The sequence below is a fragment of the Colletotrichum godetiae genome (assembly GCF_030913485.1).
Source record: "Colletotrichum godetiae strain CBS 193.32 chromosome Unknown BDP55scaffold_8, whole genome shotgun sequence".
NCBI lineage: Eukaryota > Fungi > Ascomycota > Sordariomycetes > Glomerellales > Glomerellaceae > Colletotrichum > Colletotrichum godetiae.
Window position 1 is genome coordinate 110030 of NW_026851256.1, and position 19329 is coordinate 129358.

Consider the following 19329-nt stretch of genomic DNA (forward strand, 5'->3'; position numbering starts at 1 on the left):
TCCAAGAAAAGGTGACTCTGCAACTTCCATGGGTTCCAGCCACCCTGGTCCTTGCCTCCGTGCGCCGGCCGGATGAGCACTGTATCTCGTTGTCGCTTAAAGCAGTAAAAGTCCGAGGTGGGGATCCCGGCCGGAGTGAGACTTCGGCGTCTGCCTCAATCGGAATTGCCCGGGCTACAAATAGGAACCTTGGGCGGAGCGTTGGTAATGTGGGATGGTACGCAGTTGGCTTTCTCGAACATAGAATCCAGCCACGGCGCGAGGAAAGAAGTCCCAACATGAAGGCTCAGATAGCTGGTCTGGTAAGCTGACCGCGTAGCTTCGATATTGGTGAACTTCCGTCCCTAATCCAGGTCCCCCAATATAGGTGTTGGTCGCCGTGCTTCTGTACAAAGTTACAACATGGTGGTTCCATCCTTTACGAAAGTTTCCGGGGCCTCTGTCGGCTTCGTTCAGCAATGCAAGTATTAGCAATTCCTGTTTTGGTGGCGTGCAAGTTCTCACGTACCGGTATGTAGGCTTTGTATTCGTGGAACTTCATGAGTGGTCGCCAGCCCTATCGTCAACTTGAGTTGCACGAGAAGTACGGTGAGTTGCATACCCCTTTTACTTTGGGAGTGCTCACCCTAATTACTCTGCCGTACCAGGGCCCGTCGTTCGTGTGGCACCAAATGAGTTGAGCTTCAGTTCGTCATCATCATGGCAAGATATCTATGGCGTTCGCAAAGGGATCGAGCCCTTCATCAAGAGTGAATTCTACGATGGGGGCAACTTCGCCGCGGAAGCTTTGTCGATCGTCAGCGAGCGTAACCCCAATAAGCACGCAGAAATGCGCAGGTATTTGGGCACCGCATTCTCCGACCGATCTCTCAAGTCACAAGAACCGATGGTCGCCGAGTGTGTCGACCGCCTCATTGAGAAGATTGGAACGGTTGACCAGGGGACGCAAGGAACTGATATGGTCATGTGGTTCAACCTCGCTACCTTTGACATCATTGGCAGTTTGGCCTTTGGAAAGGATTTTGGTGGCGTTAACTCGGGAAAAGAGCACTTCTGGGTCTCAATCGTGACCAAGAGCTTGCGCATGGGGGCTCTCGCCGACTGCTTTCGCAGATTTCCGGCGCTCGCCAGCATCGTTCAGACAGTGTTTTCTGGCCTCATTGACAAGCTTCTCAAAGACAGTCGTACACACCAAAAGTATACCATGGACTTGGTTCAAAGGTTTGGGCCCGCATGCCTTTGGCATACATCATTTAGTCTATTTGCAACTTCGAGGCTCACCTAGTATTAGTCGCCTCGCATCTAACTCGGATCGCGAAGACTTCCTCACGAAAATGATCGAGGCTCGAAACGAGGCCGCCATTTCAGACGCTCAAATTGCAGCACATTCTTCTGATTTCGTGTAGGTCATTCGTCTATCAATATACTTCCATGAACTAATTCATGGCTGTACTAGAATCGCTGGAAGCGAGACGACGGCCACTACCCTTTCTTGCATGACCTACTACCTGCTGAAGAATCCAGTCATCTTGGCACGATTACAGGAAGAGGTGCGGTCAGCTTTCAGCAGCTATGAGGATATTACGGCAGCAACTGCAACTCCATTGAAGTATCTTAGAGCGGTGGCGCAAGAGGCTATGCGTATCTATCCTCCACTTCCTTTCGCCCTCCCTCGTGTGGTGCCTAAGGGTGGCTGCACGGTTGACGGACACTTTCTGCCTGGTGGAGTGCGTCCCCTTCTTTGCTTATTATCCCCTTAAACCTCATGAAAACCTCTTAACTGACATGGATACGTCTTCAGATTACGGTGTCTACCAGCACCTTTGCGGCGAGTATGTCGTCTTCTAACTTTTCAGAGCCGTGGGAGTTTAGACCCGAACGGTGGCTCGTGGACAATACAGTCGACGATCTCGATGCTAGTCAGCCCTTCTCGTATGGAACGCGATCATGCATGGGACGAAGGTGAGCCCACCAAGAATGAGGGCTGAGCCTTTGAAGCATGTACTAACTATGTAACCCGACAGCCTCGGTTGGATGGAAATTCACACCGTCATGGCCAAACTGATTTATCAGTATGACTTAGAAATCGCAGATGAGAGCCTGGACTGGCACCGAGAGTCAAGAATGCATACCTTGTGGGAGAAGCCTCGTTTGATGGCGAAGCTCAAGCCGCGCGTGGGTTGATATTTGATAGCAAGTTGGTAGGTAGTTAGGAATGAGTATTCACAGGAAGCCTTCCGCATCTTGACATCTTTCATAGCGTTTATGATATTTCAAGGCCTTCTAGAGCTATTGCTATAGTACCTTAGCCCAAGACAAACGTTTTTGACGTCATCTCGGCTTTGCTAAGCTAACATTGTAACATTGTAATTTAGCGAAGATGTTCAGGTCAATAGTATCACGGAGTAAAATGGAAGCTTGAAGCGTCTGGAATATGAAAGTTGATCGTGTTTTAGGTACTCCCTGAAACCCGTACCTTAATCTTATAGCCTCCCAAGGCCCTTGTGCATTGGTTGTGAAAGCGCTTCTTAACTTCTATCAAGCTTTCCTCTCAGTAAACCGGACCATAAGTGCGGGTTTCCACCACATCACATGCAGCTGACTTTCTTGTTCCCAGTCAACTTCTTTATTGACCAGCTCTAAGTTGTACTTCCATAGCATCTTGGCTAAGATGAGGTTGATCTCCATGTATGCGAAGCTTGGGAGTTGATCAGCATGTAGTAGCTAGGATAGTAGACTCATTGGTAAGAGGACAAAATAACTCACTTTTGTCCCAAGCAACCTCGGGGGCCCATTGAAAATGGCTGACTAGCCTCTCGGACGTCGGTGGAATCCGCATCCAGCCAGCGCTCGGGCCTGAAGCTTTTCGGGTCAGAGAAGTACTGCTCGCTATGCGTCAGGGTCCACGCATGCGTGAAGATTTCAGCCTGTAGACACTTTCATCAGATATCTTGCTTCTCTGTTGTCCCTCAGGGTCACTTACACCAGCAGGAACATATATATCGCCAACTTTCATGCCTGGCGACAATCTTGGGAACCCCTGAGAGCCCGGTGCGTACAGCCTTAGGCCCTCGTTGATGACTGCTTGCAAATAGGGGAGTTGCCGAGCTGCAGTGGCATTGATCTCCTCGAATGAAGAGAATCTGCTTTTGATTTCGGCTTGGAGCTTCAACAGACACACTGGGTTCCGTAGCAAGTAATACGTCGCCGCGGCTAGAAATGTGGCAGTAGTTTCGCCTCCGGCGATTCTACAAGTAGTCGTTATGTCAGAAGCTCACCAAGTAAGTACCAGCAATGTCTGATTCGAAAACTCACGTCAACGTTGACACATGTGCTGTCATTTCCTCTTCATCAACAGCCCCTACTTCATAGCTCTTGACGACGGTAGACAAGAAGTCGTTGCGGTTTGACTTTTTAGATAGACGTCTGCCATCATATCGTCAGACTATATCAAGAATTTGACGAAGAATTAGTTGAATACGTACTCTTCAACCTTTTTACGGCTATACTGGGAGTTCTGGTTTTGGACAGCCAAAGTAGATGGGAACAGAACACGGGTTAACCTAGCCACAAAAGGGAGGCGGCGAAGATTGTCGACTAGGGTGATGAAGTACAGATGGCTGACTATGATCTCTGACCAGCTATGTGGCTTACCTGTCAATCGACATGATCAGTATTCGAATTGGCCGTCAAACTATCTTCTAGCCAGAACGCTGTCCTTGAAGTCTTAGTAGATGCTGAACTTACCAGCTTTAACACTATGAAAGGACTCGCCAAACGCCATCTCGCCCAACGAGTCAAATGCTATCATCTCAAACCACTTGGTCATATTAAGGCCCTCCGATTTGAATACATCTTCTCCTAGGCGATGGACGAAAGCGTCGACTGTTTTGGTAATGATGTCTTCTTGATCCAGCAACATCTTCGTAGAGAAGGCAGCCGAGAGCATTTTGCGCATTTTACCGTGCTTATGAGGATCACGTTCACTCCCAATGCATAGAGATTTGAAACCAGCGCCGTAGATATCGTAAAACTCGCTTTTAATCACTGGTGGTGCGCCAGCGACACGGTTGCCGTAGATTGCTTTCCATGATTCGACCGTGGCGAAGGAGAGCTCGTTGGGAGAAACTCGAACAACAGGCCCTACCAGCGAGAATTATTATACTGAATCGTGGCCGTGTCTAAGAAAAAGATAAAACTCATACCATATTTGCGATGCTGCTCTTGGATGGCGTAGTGAAAGCGGCCAGTCTGAGAATGATAGATTCGCCAAATCTGTGAAAAGAGACTTGAGCATTGAAAGTCAACACATAGAGGGCTTACATCTACTCACCAGACTGCATCTTCCCAACAGCGGTCCTGGGAAAGCGGCAAGCTTGTGGAGATACGCATTGTAAATGCAGGTCGTTGTTGTTGTTGTTGTTGTTGTATTTAACGCCGTGGCGGCCGGGCTAGAGCCCTTACCGCAGACCTCCCGAAGGGTATATGGCGTGGAGGGCCGTGAGCCAAGGCTACCTACTCTACAGTACGTCGTCTCTTTACATCGTCCTCCAAATCATGCCTTGTGGCCACTACGCGTTCTGTCTGTCCCCGGTTCCCGCTGGTGCCCCAGTTTCATTCTTTCCCAAATCGTCCCTTGGAATCGGGAGGTTCTTTGTAGTCCGCACTCACATCTACGTAGGTGTGGATGCTGCTACCGCAGACAGATCTTCTGGAAGAAGTCCGTCACGCGGAGAAAGGCCTCGAAGCCTCGTGGGTCGGTGATTAATCTCTTGAAGTAGGCCTCGAGAGATCCCATAGGGCCTATGGGCTCGGGCATACTGCGAGAGTGGAGGGTCGGCCACCGTTGCCTCCTCGCCAGCGTTAGTCGACAGTAGACCAGGTGGTCCACGTCTTTCGCCTCTCCACAAGAGCACATCATTAGAGCGTCGTCGTGGTTGAAACGTCGGTGATATTGCTCGAAGTCCCCGTGACCCGATCGTGCCGCCAGCAGGTGATGTAACGTAGCCCGCGGCAAGGCCAGTTCAGGAGGGCTGGACAGAGCTGCCTCAAGCCCCAAGTCCGCGTACCGCGGCCTTCGCTCTTTATACCACCATCTCCTGTGCTGGCTTTGTAATTTTTCCCTTGCAAGCCGCTTGATGCCCGCTAGTGTTGCCATTTGACCCATCCGCGCCGGCAGTGTCGTTCCTTCTTTGGCCAGCCGGTCCGCGGCCTCGTTTCCTTCGATGCCCTGGTGTCCCGGGGACCAGTGCGTCCGTATATCAAATATCCTGGCCGCTTCTTGGATTTCGAGGAACGCGTCTTGTGACGAGTCCGGCGCCTTGCCGCGGATGCCTTGTATAACGCTGGTGTTGTCGATACATATGTGGATTGGATGACCGCGATTGGTGAGCAGAGCCCTTCTGAGGCCGGTTCGCGCCCCTTCGACCTCGGCGTCGAACACTTCTGCTAGTCCGAGTCGGCCGCACCCTTGTGCTATGCGTTTGGAGTCTCGGTAGATGACGAAGCCGTACCCCACGGCTCCGTTCGTCGCCCTGGAGCCGTCCGAGAAGACGATCATATGGCTTTCCGGTACTGTCTTTAGCCAGCGCTCGAAAGCTTTCGCAGCCTCTTCTTTGCATTGAACTACTATCTGATCCTGTGAGCTTGGCAGGTACTGTGATTGAAGGAACGCTGGTCTTCCGCATCTTGGCAGAAGTTCAGCCGTCCGTTGTAGTCTCGTCTGTTGCTGTCCCTGCTGGGAGAGCCGCGCGACTAGCGGGTGTCGGCGATCAATCCTCTGTAGTCGGACTGCGGCCCGTAAGCGGACGCCCTCTAAGGCGACTTTGGCTGACGGTAAGCCGGCGTCTCGGAGGAGGCTACTGGTTGGCGTTGTCCTCCAGACAGGCAGAACGGCCCTTGCTGCCGCTGTAATGACGCTGTCGATCTTCTGCACGAGCCCCTTTTGGCCTGTGTTGACGGGTCTTCCTTGGAGAGGCGGATTCGTGTCTGTCTCCGCTTGGCGTCTCGAAGCCGGCTTCGTGATACCTGCGTACCATGTTTCGGCGCCGAAGAGCGCGATCGGCAGTACGCAGGAGACGACGGCTTTTCGCACGGCGGCCGCTGGGAGTCCCCTCTTTGTGTTCGTAAGCTGTCTCAGATGTTGAGCTGCCCTCTTTGCTGCAGCTACTTTTGCGTCGACATGGTGCCGGAAGGACAGTCTCTTGTCGAACCAGACACCCAGCCAGCGTACAGGTTTCGTCGAGGCCTTGACCACCAAATCCCCCGCCCGGACCTCTGGCAGCTCCGCTGGCTGGCCGTGCTTCCTAGTAAAGTGGATGACCTCGCACTTGCTCGGGTCAAAGGAGACCTTGTTCTCCAAGCCCCATCTGAGAATGCCGGCTGCGCTTCGGTTGAGTATTGCGACGTTGCTCTCCAGGGAGGGGCTGATGGCCAGAGTGGCGATGTCGTCCGCGTACCCGAATCGCGCGTTCGGGTCGTCTTCAAGTATTTCCGCGATGTAGAGCAGAAAGACGATGGGAGACAGAGGCGACCCCTGCGGCAGCCCGCATGACAGAGGAAAGTATTCCGTTGTGCTTTCTTCCAGTCGGACTCTGGCGATGCGGATGCAGCAGAAGCTGAAGATGAGTCTAACCAAGCCGTGTGGCCATCCCTGCTGACGCAGTCTAATGACGAGCCGGTTCCGAAGGACGGAGTCGAACGCCCCTTTTACGTCCATAGTCAGAAGTGTCGCCGTGAGCCCTTTTAGGAGGGCCGTTTCGATATCGTGGGCGAGGCAGGTCGTCAGATCGACGGCTGACCTGCCCTGTAGGGCTCCGATCTGTTGCGGACTGACGATGCGCTCGACAATCGCCAGGGACGCCATCCTTCTGGCTATCAGTCTCTCGAGTCCCTTGCCCAGGCACGAGAGGAGCGCGATCGGACGCCAGGACCCGGGCTTGGAGGCATCCCTGCCGGCCTTCTGGATCATGACCACCTCAGCTCTGCGGAAAGGCAGAGGAAAGTGGCCGGCCCGCATACAGGACTGGAATAGCTGCCTGACCGGCTCCGAGATGACGCCCCAGCAGGCCTGGAGGAGGCGCGTGGTGATCCCGTCCACACCAGGGGTCGTTGTCTTTGTTAAGGTGGCCGTCTTCACTTCTTCTCCGCTAACATTGTCCTGCCAAGTAATCGCTCGCCTTGGGACGACGGGTACGTCAAACGGGTCACCCGGTGCGTCATCTTCCGCACTAAACCTGTCGAGAAGGGCTTTCCGGAGCGCTTGGGCCTTTTCGTTAGTATCCTCGATCGTCTGGTTGTCCACAATCAATGGGGGTGCTCTGGTCAGTGGGCTCGCCTTCCGCCAACCCATGACCTGATAGAGGTCCCGGTCTGAAGCGACTCCATCGATCTTTCCGGCCCAGTATGCTCGCTTAGCCTTCCTCACAATGCTCAGGAATGCCTTCCGCTCTTCCATTGGAGAAGGATTTGCGTTCTGCTCCGTCTCCCAGGCTTGTGGGTTGCGGGCAGCACGGTACGTTCTGTGGGCCTCTGCGCATTCCTCCGTCCACCAAGCCGCGCCTTTTCCCTGTTTTCCTCTCTTCTTGCCGACCGCCTCAATGGCTCGGGAGAAGAGCTCGACGATGTGACTTGCCTGCCCGTCCAGGTCTGCCGGAGTAGGTTGATCCCCCAGATTGGGCATCGCAGCTAGCCCCCCTTCGATCAGGTCTCTCAGCCGAGGCAGCGCCGAGTCGGGCACTGACAGTGGCCGTGGCTGCGGGTGGCCCTCTCCCTGTGACACTGGGCGTTTGAATAGTGGTATGACGGCCACGATGGCCTCGTGGTCAGCTCCCGGGTGTAACTGTGGGCTGACCTGCGCGTGCGCAAAAGGGATATTAGAGAAAGCCAGGTCCAGGACATGTCCGCAATCCTGGGTTGCCACCCCAACTTCGCTGATAAGAGAGAGATTGTGGCCGTCTGCCCAGCCTGCGATGTCATCTCCCCGGTTCCCGTTCCTCGTCCCGGGCTCCCAAGAGTAGTGATGCGCGTTGAAGTCACCCGCGATCAAAGCTCGCTCCGGGGGTTTGAGTTCTAGCAGTATCCCTGTTGTGCGGCTGTGGGGGTCGCGGGGTTGTCTGTACACGTTGACGATAGTCGTCGTTTTGTCGACCACCAGCCACAGTACGTCTCTCGTGTGGACAGGCCTCTGCTGCTCCACCGTCATCCCTATCCCTTTGCGTGTGTAGGTCAATACTCTTGGTCTGGTTCCTTCGCTGTCCCAGAAGTCGACCGGGACGAAAGAGTCGAAACCCGGGTGCGTGTTCAGTTGCACGTTTCCGTCCTTCCAGCCCGTCCAGGGTTCCTGGACGAGGACCACATCTATCTGAGCCTCCCAGCAGAGCTGCAGGAAAGCCGTGTGCGCCGGGGAGATCTTTCCGACGTTGCCCTGCGCAACGCGTAGCATCCGTGGGGTCGCCGCTCTCGGCTTACGTCTCCGAGTCGAGTTCGAGGTGGGTGTAGGCATTCGCGACGTTGTAGTTTGGCTTCTGTGCTGCCCGTTGGCTCCTGCTTGGCATGGGTAGCACGGGACGGTCGATGGAGGTGTTGTCGGGGGAGTCTTCGCCTTCGCCTTCGTCCGCCTCGTCTTCATCCATGCTGCTGCTGTCAGTGCTTCCGTCACCGAGGCAAACGATCGAGCTTGCGGAGGGCGTTCTCGTGCGCGCGCGCTTGGCGCCGGGTTGCTGGTTCTGGCTGGTGGAGGTAGGGACGCCTGCCGCCTCCTGGCTACTGTCGGATCGAGTAGCCTTGTACAGAGTGTCCGATGCTTTCTGGCCGGCCTTCCGGATCCGAGCCCGCTCCTTTCGACCGGGAAGGGAGACGACGCCGTTTACGGCCGAGGGCCTCGCTGGGCAGTCTGTGTGGCTGGCTTGGAAGGGGCCGCAGCAGTTGGCACATTGGGGCCTGGCCATGCAGGGTCCCGTTTCGTGTGAATCGGAAGGTCTTCCGCAGTTGCTGCAGATCGGTCGTCGTCCGCAGAACCGGTTGGAGTGGTAGCCCTGGCAGCCGGGGTCGTGTCGGATGAGCGTCCTTCGTTTCTTGACGGGCAGAGATCTGCCGCTTTGGTTGAAGAGCCTGAAGGGCGTGACCTCTGATGTGAATGATATGAGCCAAGATATTTCGTTCGTGACTGGGTTGGGCCCAAGGCGGGACGGTCGAGCAAGGACAGGCTTCTGTCCTGTCTGTGCGAAGACCTCATCTTCAACGAGTGTGGCTGGGTCCAGGACGTCCCCGCCAATGCTGTGTAGTTTTGTTGGGCATCGCGGCACAACGTAAGTGTACCACTTGATAGGCGTCTCGACCTGGTGGGCGCCGAGGCATTCCGCCAGCTTTGCCTTACTTGCAAGTAGTCTTTCCTGTATTTGCTTGTTTCGCGGCTTCAGAGAGTAACCTGTGCTGATATGGTAGACGTGGGGAAGGTCCGCTAGCCCCAGGCCAACGGCCTTACAGACGATCTGTCGTACGGCGAACGGTGCGATCTTCCGAGCGGCCGCTAAGCTTTCTTCCGGGACGCGGGCAAAGATGCGGAGGTCCTCCTTCGGCTGCGCCTGCGGCTGATCCTCGGCGGGGAGTGTGGCCTTCGGGCGGGCAGAGCTCTGGCAGCTCTGGCCGCTCCGGGTCGCCGCAGTGGTGTTGCCCGCCATCGGTGCGACGACAGCCGCCCAACTCCGGGCCGCTATTGGGCTTGTCTCGTGATTGATCAGTCTCTTGAGGGTTTGAATGACATAGGCAGTGGCTTCTTTCGCGATCTGCTTTCTAGAACCGTCAAAGCTGGCGACAACGCTGTCGACGGACCGTGCAATGGTCAGAAAGACGTCTTTCCGTGCCTCGTACTGTCTAGCTTCTTCTGCAAGGGCTGTCAAGACGGACCCTGTGGCAGATCCGCTCGGAGCAGATGCGGTAGAGGCTGCGGGCCCCTCGGCCGAGGTAGGGGCGTCGGTGGTGGCATCAAGCTGGCTTCCCGTTAGGCTGGGCCGGGTCGGCTGTGCCTCGGCGTCGCGGCGTCGCTTAGCTCTTGAGGTGGGGTTCGGCTCCGGAGGTGTCCCGGAGCCTGATTCGGGGTCGGCTTGGTCGGCCGACATCAGTCCGGTGCCCGACGGCGGCTGTGAGGCCATCGCGGATGCGGGCTCCGGCAAGGGGAGGTGAAGAGTTTTCGGCTGTTAGTAATTTGGTGGTAGGCTCACTCATTCACTAACAGCAGATGCCAAGAAAAATTAGGCGAGAGGGAAGTTGTGTAAATGCAGGTCGTAGAGAGACAGAGAACGGCCTACATACTTTAGTCAATGGTGCCAGTGAAGCTTTGGGCGATTTAACCATAGTAGCTCTTACAATTGATACTAACAAAGCTGCAGCACTTGCAACGGACGGCTTTACAAATCCTGCTTGAAGAAGGTGCAAGCCCTCATGGCCTGAAATGACTCGATCGAGCATTGCGTCCCTTGGAAATTTTGCTTACGCTTGGCGTATTTGCTAGCAATCTAGCGCTTCAAACTTGGCTTCGGGAATCGCAATGCCTTCTATCAATCACCCGGCGAGGTTTGCGTTGTAGCTTTCACGGACGCAAAAGATATGTCGAGAGGGTAGCGCAGGACTTCGTCTCATCGGCCAGTTTCCGCTTTAGGAAGTGAGGTTTCCAACCAGCACCACGCTAAGCCATTTTCAGCAAACTCCGAGAAGTGCATGGAACAGCAACGCTGCTTGCTTCCACAAGAAATAAGTAAACACCGAGCATCACCATTAGTATAAAAGAAATCATCAAGTCTCGAGGATGAGGGAAACTCTCTGCGCTGACGGGCGGCTTAGTTTACATCTCCCCAGCACGATGATCACGTCCTCAGCTCTAGGGGAAGGAAACAAGACAACTATCAAGTGAGGCATTGACAAAATTGTTGGGACCCAGCAACATAATCGAAGATTCCGTACTCGTCTCTTTGAGACAGACATCCCGATCGAACGCTCCCAGCTCCTACTTGCTCGCGTCGGGCTTCAAAGGTCTCCGAGTCATTTCATAATCGATGGCCATTAGTGTGTCCTCGGCGGAACTGCTCTGGCATTGGCCAAAGAGAACACTTACAAGCTTCAGCCTCTAACAACGCCGCTGACTCTTCGCATTTCGAGGCAGTCTCTCACAACAAAAACAGGTTTATTGCCATGCATCACTCATTCAAAGACCGGCCAAAGTTGCCTCGCTGGCACAGCAGTGGCGGAACCCCGTACGAATGAACCGCGCCTCAGCACGAACCTGTTGAGCCTCGGCCATGTGTGTGTGTGTGCGTATGTGGCCGCAGGACTGTCCATGTTCGGCAGGAAGCTCGCGGTTCACGTCAAGAACGGCAACATCCAATCTTTTCCATCTCAACACCGTCCCTCGGCTATGTCGTACAGGCGCGGCATTGCACCCGGGCGGGGACACTTGATTGGGGGAGCCGTGCATGAACCCGACCTGACGACTTCAGATAAGTTCTCTTGGGGACCATCATGAACGCCACGTTTCTCGCAAGACATTCGCATTGCGGGTAGCTTCCCTGATGCCGCGGACCGTTGTTGAGATGAGTTGGCTTCTAACTAAACAAAAGCGCATATAAACCAACCCAGGGTGGTTCTTGCTGTCTGGTGATGAGGAAATATGTTGATATTTCTTTCGACTAGTTATTTTACCTTCCCAGTCGCATTTAAGAGGAAACGGTCAGTCACACAGAAACTCTCACCACAAGTCATGTCACTCAGCGTAACTACCGCACCTGAGGAAGTCACCGGCCTCTCCCCCGTTCCTCACTTCGACATCAAAGCCACAGGCATTGCACAAACCATTACGCATACAACACCACCCTCCGACGATGGGTACCTCCGCTTCAACCCCGTCATCGTCATGCTCATCGGCTACCTCGACCAAGTAAGCCCAGGCGGTCTAGACTCCGCAATCCTCTCCGCCCGCTCCAAAAACCCAGGCTTCATGTCCAAACTATCCATCAAAGACGCCCCTTCCTTCCTCCACTTCGCAAACGACCTCCTCAAATGGGTCCCCCGCGAAAGCTTCGAAGGTAAAGACATTTACGACGTCCTCTGCATGTTCTACTTCGTCCTCGACCAACCCCCACTCCGCAAACTCCAAACCTCGATCAGTCCAGATTCGAAGGGACTCACCTGGCTATCCTCCTGGATTGTAGTCTACGCCCAACTCGTCGGCCAGTTCCAAGACACACCCGCCTCCATCACCCCCTCATCACTCAAATCCTTCAAAAACTCGCCCCCCTACCGCTTCCACGAAGCAGATATCCCAAAAGGCGGCTTCCGCACCTTCAACGCCTTCTTCACCCGCCGTCTCAAACCCGGCCTACGGCCAATCTCTTCGCCAGACGATGATAGGGTGGTAGTCTACCCAGCCGACTGCACCTACGACAACTCCCTCACCAACCAAAGCGTCGCCAGAATCAACGACGGCTCCGTGGAGATCAAAAACGTCCGTTGGCCGATTCGCATGCTCCTCCAAGACAGCGAGCACGCCGCAGACTTTGACGGCGGAATCTGGATGCACGCATTCCTCAACACCACAAACTACCACCGCCAACACGCGCCCGTGTCAGGTACCGTGCTCGAGGCGAAGAATATCCAGGGCATGGCGCACCTTGAAGCTGATTCCGTCGGCGGGCACGTCCGTATGATGGGCGGGGCGGATTCGTCAGAGAACCCGGGGTATCAGTTCCTTCAGACGAGGGGGCTGGTCGTGATTGAGAACCCGGCCCTCGGCAAGGTTGCGTTCTTGCCTATTGGGATGGCCATGGTTTCGTCTGTGGACCTGTTTGTCGCAAAAGGGGATGTGGTGAGCAAGGGGGACGAGGTTTCGTGTTTCCGGTTTGGAGGGTCAGATGTCATTTGCATTTTTCAGAAGAAGGCTGGGTTGAGGGTCGAGGATTTCGTTCCCACGAGTGGTGAGTTTTCAAAGTATGGAAGTATTTTGGCTAGAGCGCCGGCAAGGGATGAACACATGTAAGTCAGGCTTCTAGAGGAGTCACTTGCCATCTAGATGAGTACTTGGAACGTTTCATTTGGGACCTTGCTCTAGGCTGGCACCTAGACAACATGGGAAGCTACTCAACTTCACGACGCTGGGAACAGGAGTTTTCTTTTCAAACTATTCACAGCCATGGAATTAGAGCCAAAAATGAACATGATCAAAAAGAGAAGTTGCGTCAATCGCTGACGGGAATTGAGCCCGACGTGGCTGGTCATTGTTAGTGAAGTGTTTCGGTGAACATTTAGGAAGTGAGGGGAATAGCTTACGGGTCGAACCCACAACCTTGAGATTAAGAGTCTCACGCTCTACCGATTGAGCTAGCCGGGCAACCGGCATATATGATGGGGTTGCTGATTTCCTCGAGTCGAGGACGCCTTCATATTCTGAATTTGCTAATTTGTGCTTGTGCCCAAGTGGAGAGAAGGAGAAAATAATTCAGGAAACCCCCTCATTGCGGGTGTAGGGTGGGACACTACGACAAAGGGCGCATCGTGATGGATGTGGGGAGTGGATGTCTTCAGGGTTGGGTCATATCCAGTGTTGGCTTAATTTTGGCTTACTTATGACAAAGGTTCACTTGTCAGTTGAATGGATCCCTGAGCCACTTCCTATGGACGAGGCTCATCTCACTCCTTTTTATCAGCTGGAGATGTTTTCATGGCATTCACAAACGGCACAGTCATGTGAATCAACTATGAGCCCATGAACGAGGGCATGCTGAAAGAACGCAGATAGTCTCTATTAGCCGCTACGCAGGCACACAAAGCCATGCGGAGGATGCTCGCTTGGAAGGGGATCGCCCTCCACGCGCTAGCTATCCGGGCAACCCTAAAGAAGGGGTTCGAATACTGGGCTTTGAGAAAAAGAAGAGTCCCGGCCGCTGACTCAGTCACCCTCACGAACAAACACAATCAAGGCCAACTCAAGGCTCAAGGCGACCTGCTAGCCTTCCTTACCTAATCCTAGCTAGAACTACCTCTAGTGGCCCTGTTGATGCAGCCGTTCTGCATGGCGCGGAACATGACGCGACGGTGAAGTGCATCAGTCGAGGATGTTAAGCTCTCAGATGAGGATACAGGACTGGAAATTTCGCCAGGCGGACCATCCTAGTGTCCTCTAGCCAGAAATGCCGGTGCGCCGCTGCCGATAATGGGGCTTCCGATCTCGCCAGGTGCACCGACGGGCCGATGGGTAGGATACGACATGTCGTTGAACTCGGGTACCCATCGCATCGAGTGCTGCCCTGGACCGTTTGCGTCCCGTTGAACCTCAAAGGTCCCTCCGCCATTGTTGAGATTGCCTTCCGTTTCGGCGAGGAGCAGCAGATCCGCTTCAAGGATGGGCTCGGCCCTACTGAGCTGATCAACTTCGGATTTGACCGCTGCTAGATCAACAAAGGACTCTGAGCCCTCGGGGCTGCGGGATTGCAGTTCCTTGCAGGCGCGGCAAAGCATGAGTCGAATCGTCACCGAACGAGGATTTCCAGCCGTGCGGATCGGACCAAGCGAAGGCGGCATCATACTGGGGCTTCCCCAGGTCGAGTTTCCCACTCCGGGGGCTACACCGTATGAGATTGGTGGTGGGGGTCCCCATAAGCTGTTGTTGATGCCAGTGAATCCATTGTCGAATGAGAGTGGAAATGCAGATCGCTGCACCTGGTTACGGTGCCTAGCCGCGTTGATTGCTGCGCTCATCGGGTCCGATGCATCATCTAACAGGACGCTGCTACCAAGATGCTGTTGGTTTGTGAAATCGTCTGATGGATCATTTCGATGTCCCTGTACCACGCTACCTGGTCGTCCAATTGGTGCTGGCCTGCCGATAGGCTGCGTTGGAATTGGTGGCGAAGCTGGGTCGAAGCTGCCTGAAGGCTGTCTGGAGTGTGATCCGGGCCCTGGTGCCATGTTCTGCATGTGGTCGCCCATGGGCTGTGAGAAGCCAGGAGGTGGACCAGGCATGTAGCCACGCCCAGCTGGCCCATTAAGACCTGGCGGGCCGGCCATCATACCTAGAGGTGGGGGAGGTCTACCGAACCCGGCAATACCAGGCGGACCAAAGATGTTTGGGTCGGGCATGCGATTTCCCAGGCCCGGCGGCGGATTAAAGCCGGGTGGATGCATGCTCATAGGCATGCCAAAGGGGCCTGGCTGCATCGGGCCTTTCATGTTCGAAGGTGATATGGAACTAGGATGGGGTAGCGAGCTTGAGGTTGCCACGCTGGTCTTCCTTGAACCGATCGGCCCAGGACTCATGTGGCCGGGTGTCGCAGGGTGTGGCGATGGGTTTTGGCTGGCAGTAGAGCCTGATCGCGAAGCTTGGGGTTCGGGCAAGCTGGTTTCCAGGGGCTGAGAGGCATGCTTGGGACGGATTGGTGTTGGGGCTTTGGGAAGAGCCGGTGTCGCAACGGGTATCTTGGGAGATGCATAGGATGCTGGGTTGGACGGATGTGTCGGAATCGGTACTGGGTGTTGCGATAGTCGCCGGCCTGAGGTGGGAATGGGAACAGGAGCAGCAGCAACCGTGGCAGCTTTTTGAGCAGCCTTTTCCTCCTGCTTGATGCGGTCCTTGCTGTCCTTCTCAGCCTTGGCCTTGGCCTCCTTGTCGCGCTTGGCCTGTTCCTGCTTCTCTTTACGCTCACGGAGCTCCTTGTCCTTCTGGTCTCGGGTTTCCTTTTCGCGTAATCGTGCTTCTTCCTTAAGCCTCTGGGTCTTCTCGCGGGATTCCCTCGCTTTGCGTTCCTGCTCCGCGCGCTTCTCTTGCTGTTCCTGGAGTCGTCGTTGCCGATCGGTCTCTTTGCGAAGGCGTTCTTCTTCTTCGAGTCGCTTCTGCTCTTCCTTCTTTCGACGTTTCTCTTCTGCTCTCGATCTCTGCTCTTCCACCTTCCGCCGCTGCTCCTCGAGTCGAGCGGCCTCCTCTGCGGCCTTCTCAGCCTCCTTTCGCGCCTTCTCCTCGGCCTGCTGCTGCTTCTTTAGCGCGGCCTTGTCCTTGCGCTTCTGGTTCTCCTTGGCCTTCTTCGCTTTTTTCTGGGCGTTTTGCCGGTTTTCCTCCTCGAGTTCCTCGATGAGCTGTTGCTGGCGTTGCTTGGCGACCATATCTCGGTAGGCTGTCAGGACCCTTTGCTCAAACATTCGAGCGGCGAATATTTGGAACATGCGACGACCCTCTTCCATGCGCTGTTCCTCGGTCATCGTGTCCTGATGATGACAACAGTAATGCTCAGTACTCGAGTGTTTATGGTCATATGTGTATTGAGAGGAGCTCACTTCTTCATCCTCGTATTCCTCTTCTTGACTGTCATCATAGTCCTCATCCTCCTCCTCGTCTTCGTCGTCATAGTCGTCTTCGGGAGGAGGATGGTTATGATTCGAGTAAGAGCCGTTGGCGGGATGAGCGTAGCCGCGAGAAAAGTGCTCCTTGGCGTCTTCTTCTCGGGCCATGCGGCGCTCGGCGAGCTGCTCCATCATTTCGATGAAACGCTTGCCGTCGTTTTTGAGGAGGTCATCCGCAACGGTGAGTATGCCGCCTAAGTCCATGTTACCATATCTGCAGAGTAGGGAGTCCAGAAGCTGCATACCCTTGACTTGCAGGCTGTTCCCAAACGTCAAGAAGTCGGCAACGTCTCGATCGTGAGGGTGAGTATCTTCGGGGGGTTCGTCTTCGTCGCTGTACTCGTCGTCTTCTTCGTCTTCCTCTTCTTCCTCCTCCTCCTCCTCAAGATCCTCGTCCTCGTCGCTGTACTCCTCCTCTGGCTCCTCGTCGTCGTCATCGTCGCCTACGTGTTCCACTATGCGGCCGCGTGACGGTGGTTGGCCTGTGTAGGATGACGGAATGCGTGAAGGTCGCAAGGGAAATTCGCGGTGAGGGGGCAGAATGTGCGGTCCTTCACCGTTGTTCGCAAAGGTCTCGAGCTCCTCATAGTAAGCGTCGTATAGGCCTTCCAGTTCCTCTTCAATGGCGGTGCGCTTCCTGCCGCAAACGGTACAGCTGCATGTATGCTTTTGCTGCTCCTTCATCTTTTTCAGGACAGCGTCCTTTTCCACCTTGACCAGCGACTTGCGCTCGTCCTCGCCGAGACCTAGCCAAAACTCCTTGATGCGTTCCCGTTCCTCTTGCGAGCTGGTGTTCCAGATCTTATCCTTGGAGATACCAGGGCCACGGGGCGTCAATGGCGAGTGGGAGTGAGAGTGAGGAAACGGAACGCTGTCGTATTGATTGTTGGCCAGCTGCGGGTTCTTTCCGTTCTTCTTCTTCTTCTTTTTGGACTTTTTGGATTTGGTCGTGGAGAAGCCGTTGGCATGGGGTTGGTCGTCGGCAGAGTGATGGTCTTCGGGCTCGTCGTCGCTGGACTCCTGATCCTCGTCATCTTGGGCAACCTGAGATTTGGACGCGGGCGCGCCTAGAGCAGGACTCGGGCGTCGTCCATTTGGTGGTTGAACGGCAGCTTGCTCGGCGGCAGCTTTAGCGGCAGCCTTTGCTCGACGTTTCTGCTTCTTGCGATTCACAGTAGGCGCTGACGGGTCGGCACCGTTGGTGTCGAGGGTCTGGACGCTGGGAGCCCTTGCCGACGAGGTTGGAGTCGAGGGCTGCGAGGGTTCGGCGGAGGGGGGACCTTTCGGGACGGTGATGATCTTGGAGCCATCCTTGTTTGTGTATCTCGCGGTAGACTTTGTGTTGGGTGACGCTGGCGTTTGAGCTGCCGGCTGGCGATGGTTGGCCGGCATATCGAGTCTCTGCTACGAAGCAAGCGACGTCGATGTCATAGAGAGGGATAGATGGAGGGCTGGCGGTTGTGGTTGCGGTGGGGGAGTAAGCACTGGATTCGGGCTCGGCGAGAGGGATAGAGGTGAGGACAAGCTCGATTTCGGCGGTCGGTCGGGTTCGAGATTGAGGCGATACTGGGGGAGGTAAAGCTATGTCGAAAGATGCATAAGCAAAAATAAATACACAGCTGCCCCTCTTCGCAATGACGCTCGAGGTGTTGCGGGAGATTGTGTGTGGTTGAAGTTGGGTGGGCGTTTGTGGGTAGCGGCTCGCGAAAGTGGCAGGCGGGATGTAGCGTGCTGGGCGGGCTTTGGGCGGGCTGAGGGTGGTGGTGATGAGGCAGGACTCACAGGTGGAGGCGAATATTATTCGAGATGGGGCGCCGGGGCAGCCACACTTGTGTCTTGCCAAGGGAACAAATAGTCCGCCGTTGAGGTGCAGCACAGAAGGCCGAAATGATAAAGGGTATGGTTTCAGTTGGCTTTCGCCTTTTTTTCTTCTATCAATATTCTTCCTTTTCGCCCTTGAAAACACCACCTGGCAGGGTGATGGTAGGTAGTTCAACTTGAAAGATACACGAATCGCAGTGCAGTCGCAAGGCTGGTAGTGTTGGTGGTGGTGGGCTTGATTGGGGCTGATGAGTGTGCGACAAGCAGAGCGCGGGCCGATGATGAGTACCTCTGTGTAATTTGTTGGTCGCTGCGTTCCAAGGAAGGTACCTTGGGATCTCAAGGTAGCTTGGAAAGACGGGTTCAAAATGAGGTGGGCAAGAACGACTTGGATATTTCGTTATAAAGAACGATGTATGGCTGAATGAATTGAAGTATCTCCTGCTTGGATTTTCTTTTCCCCTTTCATCAACTGGCAAATGAGGAAAACAAAACAGCACTGTGAGCCAGGCGACAATATCGATATCATGAAAGTCAAGGATGGATAGAGGTACCTCTGGCCTGTCTTGCGGATGTGTGTCGTTGTTCGTTCCGCCATGGGCGGAGGGAGGGACTGGAGGGAGAGTGGGATTGCATGTCATGCCCAAGTCACTCGTGGGCAGGTTTACACGGGAGGGATACATCACAGGGAGGGGAAAAGTGCCAGGTGGTGAGCACCTGAGGCAGGGGCCCTATCCAATCGCCTATCGCCCGGCGTGCACTTCACCTCACGTCAGGAACTTGGAAGCCCAGGTCGGTTTGGTGGACAACCTGGAAGCGTGACAAGGTCCCATCAATCAAATTCAAGACCAAAAGAGGTGAGAGGTTTGTGCCGTCCTTCACGTGACTGTTTGCCCAGTGAGGTGGGTCGAGATGGTTTTGTGGAGACCCAACAGAGCTGGCGGAGCTGAGTGGCTGAGTGGCTGACAAAGCTCATAGGGGAGAGCAACCAAGCTGCAACCTCTATGGCCCTCCAAGTTGCTTGTGATTGAATATATGGCCTGAGGCGCCAATTCTCATCTCGGGAACCAAAGATCAGGCTTTGGTGGATTCCCATGTTGCGATCCAAAACCCGGCTGACATAACTAA

At 54.8% G+C, this 19329-nt stretch overlaps 4 protein-coding genes and 1 non-coding gene across 5 annotated transcripts; 2 read left to right on the top strand and 3 right to left on the bottom strand.

Annotated features, from left to right (window-relative positions):
- Positions 1-11: 11 nt before the first annotated feature.
- On the top strand, positions 12-2184 carry BDP55DRAFT_604286 (benzoate 4-monooxygenase cytochrome P450; the record flags this gene model as incomplete). The annotated part of the gene is made up of 8 exons (XM_060571085.1): positions 12-302; positions 368-460; positions 519-588; positions 648-1221; positions 1292-1402; positions 1457-1727; positions 1802-1962; positions 2025-2184. Exons 1-8 carry the CDS (start codon positions 279-281, stop codon positions 2182-2184), a joined length of 1464 nt encoding a protein of 487 aa, XP_060433025.1. The 5' UTR covers positions 12-278.
- A 354-nt stretch (positions 2185-2538) lies between these two features.
- On the bottom strand, positions 2539-4559 carry BDP55DRAFT_691503 (cytochrome P450; the record flags this gene model as incomplete). The annotated part of the gene is made up of 9 exons (XM_060576977.1): positions 2539-2698; positions 2767-2927; positions 2984-3248; positions 3316-3426; positions 3486-3654; positions 3790-4143; positions 4206-4275; positions 4334-4451; positions 4543-4559. The coding sequence occupies 9 exons, from the start codon at positions 4557-4559 to the stop codon at positions 2539-2541; spliced, it is 1425 nt and encodes a 474-aa protein (XP_060433026.1).
- A 7346-nt stretch (positions 4560-11905) lies between these two features.
- Positions 11906-13027, top strand: BDP55DRAFT_691504 (phosphatidylserine decarboxylase-domain-containing protein; the record flags this gene model as incomplete). The annotated part of the gene is made up of 1 exon (XM_060576978.1): positions 11906-13027. One exon carries the CDS (start codon positions 11906-11908, stop codon positions 13025-13027), a length of 1122 nt encoding a protein of 373 aa, XP_060433027.1.
- A 282-nt stretch (positions 13028-13309) lies between these two features.
- BDP55DRAFT_t97 lies at positions 13310-13374 on the bottom strand. Its single transcript has one exon. It is a non-coding gene; the product is annotated as a tRNA-Lys (tRNA).
- Positions 13375-13769: 395 nt separating this feature from the next.
- Positions 13770-18125, bottom strand: BDP55DRAFT_652889 (salt tolerance down-regulator-domain-containing protein). Its single transcript, XM_060574142.1, has one exon. It carries the CDS (start codon positions 17770-17772, stop codon positions 14158-14160), a length of 3615 nt encoding a protein of 1204 aa, XP_060433028.1. The 5' UTR covers positions 17773-18125; the 3' UTR covers positions 13770-14157.
- Between the last annotated feature and the right edge of the window lie 1204 nt (positions 18126-19329).